Source organism: Anarrhichthys ocellatus, unplaced genomic scaffold, assembly GCF_004355925.1.
Source record: "Anarrhichthys ocellatus isolate YVR2014 unplaced genomic scaffold, GSC_Weel_1.0 scaffold1929, whole genome shotgun sequence".
Classification (NCBI taxonomy): domain Eukaryota; kingdom Metazoa; phylum Chordata; class Actinopteri; order Perciformes; family Anarhichadidae; genus Anarrhichthys; species Anarrhichthys ocellatus.
The window spans coordinates 1-6,808 of NW_022281903.1; the positions used below are offsets into that span (position 1 = coordinate 1).

The window sequence follows — 6,808 nt, forward strand, 5'->3', positions numbered from 1 at the left end:
ATATATACATATACATACACATATATACATATACATACACATATATATATATATATATATACACACATACATACACACACACACTTTATGGATATATATTTATATTTATTTTGTACATAGTCGTTAAATGTGTGCGCTTACATCTGTTCTACTTTATTTGCTTCTTGTTGTCCTTGTTTCTTATATATATATACATATATATATATATATATATATATATCTATATCTATCTCTCTATCGATATCTAGATAGATATCTAGATAGATAGATATATATATCTTTTTTTTCCTGTTTATTTGTAAATTCTGTGTATGTACGTGGAGATCAACGAAAAACCAGAATAAAATTCCTTGTACGCATACATGGCCAATAAATCTGATTCTGACACACATCTGGCGCTACCCTTTGCCCACACTATGTAGCTATATTCTCATCTTTATGAAAATAAATCTTAAATAGTGTGGTTTTCATGTAAGACTATAGCCCAAGGTTCTTTGCTTTAAGTGTTCTTGAAGTTCTTTAATTAATAAATGGAAAGCAAAGTTACATTTGACTCCTCCCCTTTTCTTTGCTGATCCGAAAAATTATCCAAACCGTGACTCAAGAACCGAACTGTGAGGTTTGTGATCCGTTGCAACCCTACCTCTGACTAATGTTTGGTGTTGCCACTAAGGAACAGGTCTCGTGGAAACTCAAACTTCAAAACCATGCAACAGTGAAGGTTCAACTTTGTTCAAATGTCTTCCGAGTTGAGCGACAACCAATCACGTTTGTTTCTATTGCCTGGGGAAACAAGAGTTAGCAGCTGAGTTTTTAGCTCCAACTTAACTATGTAAAATCACTTAAAGCCAATGAGGAAGAAGCTGATCCTCTTGGTGGATGGCTTTTCCATTCATTATGATGTAACTTCAAACCTACCGGGACTTAAAAACAATGTGTGGAAAGACTTTGCCTGGCAAAATAACTACTTAGTCGTGCACCAGTGTAGTGGGGACAGAATAAAAACCCTAAATACACCTGTAAACTGCAGGTTGTAGGTGAGAACAGGGCGTTCGTATGGATATGCAAAGAAACCATTATAGTGGAAAGTTGTATCTTAGGGATAGTTGTAAGTCATAACCGTTAACGCTGCGGTGCAGAAAGAGGACAGAATTACTATGGATACATGAGATACACCGTTCTTCATAGCACCCTCCATCTCACTAATCTAGACTAGTGAAAGTTGTTTCCTGACTTAATCCAAGAGGTCAGGTGATGTTGACATGCAGACCATCTATCGAGATACGTACTGAATCATCTTGAGAGGGAAAGACACAAACTCCTAGTGCAAAGACAAGAAACAATACTTATATTCCCAAATATGGCCACAGACTTTTAAACAGTCTTCAATCTTGTACTTTCTTGCAAACGTGACATTTGGTACAAAGAATTTGAAAGAAGAAAATGCCATCTTCATTGTCAAAGCTGAACTCTTACCACAAACTTTCCCCAGAAACATTGGCAGCTGATTGATCTTCGTTTGTAGTGGAATTCTTGTGGGGGTCACCAGACACCAAAAGCTTTGCGTCCACGGCTTTGGAGCTTCTAGGTTTATGGTTTGCAAGTAAAGACTTCAAGCTCTTCTTCATGGGATGTTGCTCGTTGGCCGTCATGCCTCCATCTTTGCGAGAGTCTTTGCCAGAGATCAATTTTAGCTTCAGGCCACAGGAACCGGAGCCCTCCTCCTTCAGTCCTTTAGCAAACGGGTTGTAGTCGACTTTGAGCTGAGAGAACCTTGAGTTCTGGTAAGCAGTGACTGCCATGAACTCTGTCTGGTGGAAAGTGAATGTGACAACAGTGGGACCATTTAGCTTTATGTCTTTTGCAGCTTTGTCAGTTTGGACCACGTGCAGTCGAGGCAAATAGCGGTGCATCGGATGCAGGACGGCGTTCCCCTCTTGATCCGAGATGCTGTTTGTGAGCTTCAGTTTGTAAAAGGATACTGGATTCTGCATCCAGTGTTGACCCGTTGATGGCGACTCTGGATGAGCGAATGGTTGACTCTTTACGTGACACTCTGCCTTTTCAGCAACTTGCCAGCTCTTGCCGGTCCACTTGTATCGACTGTTGTCCAACGGCTGAATGTCCATGAGCAAAAAGTACTTCCTACATGGCTGCAAGCCGGAAATCCGAAAGCGGCAGTAAGGGAACATCCTGCTTCCCTGTTTAGTCATAATCATCTCTGTTTTGCATCTGAAAAACTCGTTCCACATGTTGTTGTTGTCCAGCGTCACTTTGATGCCTTTGCAGATGCTGTCAGGTGACAGGTTGTCTGGCTGAGGGTTTGAACTGGCGGGCTGTTTCCCACCAAGAAGTCCATCAGAAGTCCTGATGGGTTCTTTTGATGGGTACCTGTTGGGTTTACACATCATATCTGCCTCTTCTTTGGTTACATGGGTGTTTTTTTCCATCCCGCCTTCGCTCGCCTTCCCTGGTTTGGGAACAGCGAAGCATGCAGGTGGATGATCGGCAGCAGGTGCGGCTGCAGGGCTGGTTGCCCCATCCTGATGGAACACCATTCCTTTCTGCTTCTTCTTAGAAGCCATGAACAGGCTCCGGACATCTAAAGAGCAGGAGGATCCCGCTTTTTAAACATTGGTACGACAGTTCACCACAGCATCCTAAAACACACAAATGATAGATTTCATCAATTTAACATTGTGCACATCATTCAATAGGAAAAACTGAGGCAAGGCCAAGATGTCAAAGTGCTCATCCTGCTGGTCTTTTTCCTGCATTTGATGGATAACCTCAAAGTCCTTCAGCATAGATCGACAGGAGGCCATAGTCATATTATAGGGTTGTGTTATCGACATCACCTGGTTGGTATCGTGCGTTTGTCCCTCGGTTTGGTTGAATATATCAACGAAGGATTTGTATGTTCACTACACCAAAGCTACAAACTGACTCCTACGAAGCTGGAGAGAGATTCCTCATGAAGACATCGAGACCTGTGTTTAGTCGGCTTGTGTTTTCTACAAGTCAGTGAAGGCAACATGAAACAAGTGGAAGAAAGACGTCTAGAAAATGAAATTATATTTGTACACTGAAGACTTCACAAAATGACAGCATGGATATATTCTTCTATTTAGTGATGAAGGTGAACCTTTCCATCATTAGCAAACACTAAATGTTTGAGGAGCAGCTTGTCACTAAAATGAGAACCTTACTTTAGGGTGAAGACACAAGAGTCGTATCATATATTAACCGACAAACAGCCCAAACTGTACTCCCACTGCACTGCTTCTCAGCTATAATATTACCGACAACGCGCTTGCTCGGTCTCAAGACCACACACTCGCTAACGTTACGCCGCACACAGCGAATACCGATGGTACCGACACATCAGTGGGCTGAACAGAGATGATACGAGTGTTGGTGGTGATGGACTGGCAGTTAAATAAAATCATAGTTTGAACTACTACATGATAAGGTGACGTGTAGAGATAACTATGTGCTAACATGTTAGCCACTACTACATGATAGGTGACTTGTAGCACAGCTCTACTGTTGTGAGATTATTTGAAGTCAGTGTGACACCCTAGTAGACACATTTATTCAACGTGGCTTTAACAGATATTCTGCTAATTGTTGCACAAAACACATTCAGTTTTGTCTTCATTAAAATCCCACGTAGTCAAAGCAACAGCGAACGTACTAACAAGTATTGTGTTTGTATCACAGATTGTAAATATCATCACCCACTGGTTTGTGGACTTGCTTTGAAGCCTCAAGTCCAGCATTTTGGCCGTCGCCATCTTGTTGATTTGCTACCAGAAAGGGGGCGGGGCTAAGTACAACAGAACGACGAATAACTAATAACTTTGATGAAGTGAAAACACACTGAAAGGGTTAAAGTTGTGAGACGAAAACATAAACAACGGTAGAGACCTGTGTAGCCCCGCCCCTAAAGCATACCCTGCTTTATAGTCTATTTGACTCTAAATTAAATTACATTATAGTCATTTAGCAAACGCTTTTATCCAAAGCAACTTACAATAAGTGTATTCAACATAGGTATTCAAGAGAACTACTAGTCACCAGAAGTCATAAGTGCATCTCCTTTTTAAACAAGCATCTAGGAGCATAAACCAGAGCAAGAGTACAGAAACAAACTAATACGAATACAATAAGTGCTGAGTGGAAGGCTCAGGGTAGTAAATGGACCATAATTTACTAAATGAACATCATGCTGTATTGAAGAAGATTTGAAACTAGAGATTGAGACCATAAACTCATGTTTACAATGTTTACTGAGGTAATAAATCAAGAGAGAAGTAGAGTCATTTTCTCATAGACTTCTATACAACCAGAGGAGTCGCCCCCTGCTGGACACTAGAGAGAATGCAGCTTTAACACATGAATATTTGACTTCTCTTTTCTTGATGTTGTATCACAGCCTGATATCTCTTTCAAACACACTAATGAGACTCACTGTTACTGGCTGACATGTTCCTTCATAACCATCAAACACAAACACATTGTGGTTAATCAGCCTCATGCAGAAAACACCTGGTTACCTTCAACAGGTGATAACAGTGGTTACCTGCTCAGTGATGTCCATTTTAAATATTCTTCATCATTTATTGTAAGTAGCATCAGTCCAGATATCAGCTACTACAATAAGTTACCATCAATAACACGTTTAAACTCTTCTGATTCAGATTATTTGACCAACAACACGCAAACTCAACCAAACTCCACTGATAATTAGAGCTACTGTAAAGAAGGATCAACACAAACATCTGGACTGTTAAACATCTGGACTGTTAAACTGTGAATGCATCAGAGTCTGCAGCTAGCTAGCAGCATAGCATCAGGTCTGCAGCTAGCTTGCAGCTTAGCATCAGGTCTGCAGCTAGCTTGCAGCTTAGCATCAGGTCTGCAGCTAGCTAGCAGCATAGCATTAGGTCTGCAGCTAGCTAGCAGCATAGCATCAGGTCTGCAGCTAGCTAGCAGCTTAGCATCAGGTATGCAGCTAGCTAGAAGCATAGTAACATGTGTGCAGCTAGATAGCAGCATAGCATCAGGTCTGCAGCTAGCTAGCAGCATAGCATCAGTAATGGCTGCCCCCCATGTAACAGTAAACCTCCCGGTCAGGTCTCGTGCGGACCCATTACGGCCGTCTGCTCCGTTTACGGCACACAGATTACCTTCTGCGTGTCGAACATATCGAGTGTCTCGACGGTGGAACGTTCATCCGATCGTTACCGTCTGTTTTCCGTCGTAAAAGCCCCGGTCGGCATCGTGGTGGCTCTTTTCTAACTGGGGGGAGAGGGGGGGTCTTTGCTCTGAAACGTCATCGTCTTCGTCGCTACTGCGCAGACTCGGACGCCATCTTTGCTGCCGCCACCTGGGTTTAAAATATTGGCCCGGAGGATCTATGGTCCCGTTATTTACGGTGTCTTCTGTCCGGTAGATCGGTCTCTACCGGTATCTACCGTTCGTGGAATATTTAAACTAACCCGGATGTGGTGGACAGACGCCATGACAGTCTAACAGACTAGTTACCTCCAGTTTGAGTGGAAACGGGACGTTATTGAACATAAACCGGGTCAGATGGAGCTGATAACGGTTATCTAGTGATCGATCAGGTTGATCTGAAGATCAGGAGGTTTAACCGGAACACAGTCGGTAGTTTAATGGTTAACCGTGTTTGTTGGTGATTGATAGCGGAATTAAATGTGTTTTAAACCAGTTGAGCTTTAGAGCTTCGTGAGACCGGGTCACGTATTTCACTGCTCGTTTTTACCGCGATATGATATGAGTCTCCGTTAATGTAATAAACCAGGATGAGGGACAGGGTGCGTTTGAGTAATTTTAGTGTGAAACACTAGCCCTCACAGGAGAGACCCTGAACACACCACCTCCTCTAACGGACAAAGAGCCGCCGCCATGTTGTTTAACGGATCTCCTGTTATTGGACGGTTAGTACAGTGACGTCATCTAATTACCGTTAGCTCGTTACGGACGTTATTACGTCGTAAAACTGATTTACGGCTGAGTGTAACGCCATGAATGTAGTAGCGTGTATGTGATCGATGACGTGTAACTGTTACTAATGACGTTTAAAACCTCCACTATTGTTTAAATGTAACGTTAGGCTGCGCATGCATGTCTGTGCGGCAATGGCGCGTGGAATACGGCGAATTCGCAATGGGGGGAGGACTGATGGAATTTGTTGTGTGAAGACGAAGGTAAACAAACAGTCTGAAGCGTTGCTAGCTTAGCTCCTGAGCTGTTACCGATCACAACATTAAGGGTTCATTCACATTAATAAAACCATCTCCTCCAGACTAACACACCTGTAAACAAACATCACGTGACTCTTCACGTACTGAGCATGATGGTGACGTGTAAACAGGAAGTAGATTGTTTGCTGAGTTAAAGTAGTCTTTAATAATGAACGGTCGTGTTTCGACGTGTGTGAGAGTGTCTCTGTGTGACTGTATCTCTCTGTGTGTGACTGTGTATCTCTGTGTGTGTGACTGTGTGTGTGTGAGAGTGTCTCTGTGTGTGAGTGTCTCTGTAACTATGTATCTCTGTGTGTGTGTATGTGTGTGAGAGCGTCTTAGTGTGTGTCTGTGTATCTCTGGGTGTGTGTGAGAGTGTCTGTGTGTGAGAGTGTCTCTGTGTGACTATCTGTGTGACTGTATCTCTGTGTATGTGTGAGAGTCTGTGTGAGTGTCTCTGTGTGTGTCTGTGTGTGACAGTGTATCTGTGTATGTGTGAGAGTGTCTCTGTGTGACTGTGTCTCTGTGTATGTGTG

General features: G+C 42.7%; 1 protein-coding gene across 1 annotated transcript; it reads right to left on the reverse strand.

The window, feature by feature from the left end:
• Nucleotides 1-559: 559 nt before the first annotated feature.
• Nucleotides 560-5,304, reverse strand: LOC116377989 (T-box-containing protein TBX6L-like). Its single transcript, XM_031839773.1, has 2 exons — nucleotides 5,193-5,304; nucleotides 560-2,660 (listed from the first exon to the last, which is right to left on the reverse strand). The coding sequence occupies exon 2, from the start codon at nucleotides 2,583-2,585 to the stop codon at nucleotides 1,473-1,475; it is 1,113 nt and encodes a 370-aa protein (XP_031695633.1). The 5' UTR covers nucleotides 2,586-2,660; nucleotides 5,193-5,304; the 3' UTR covers nucleotides 560-1,472.
• Between the last annotated feature and the right edge of the window lie 1,504 nt (nucleotides 5,305-6,808).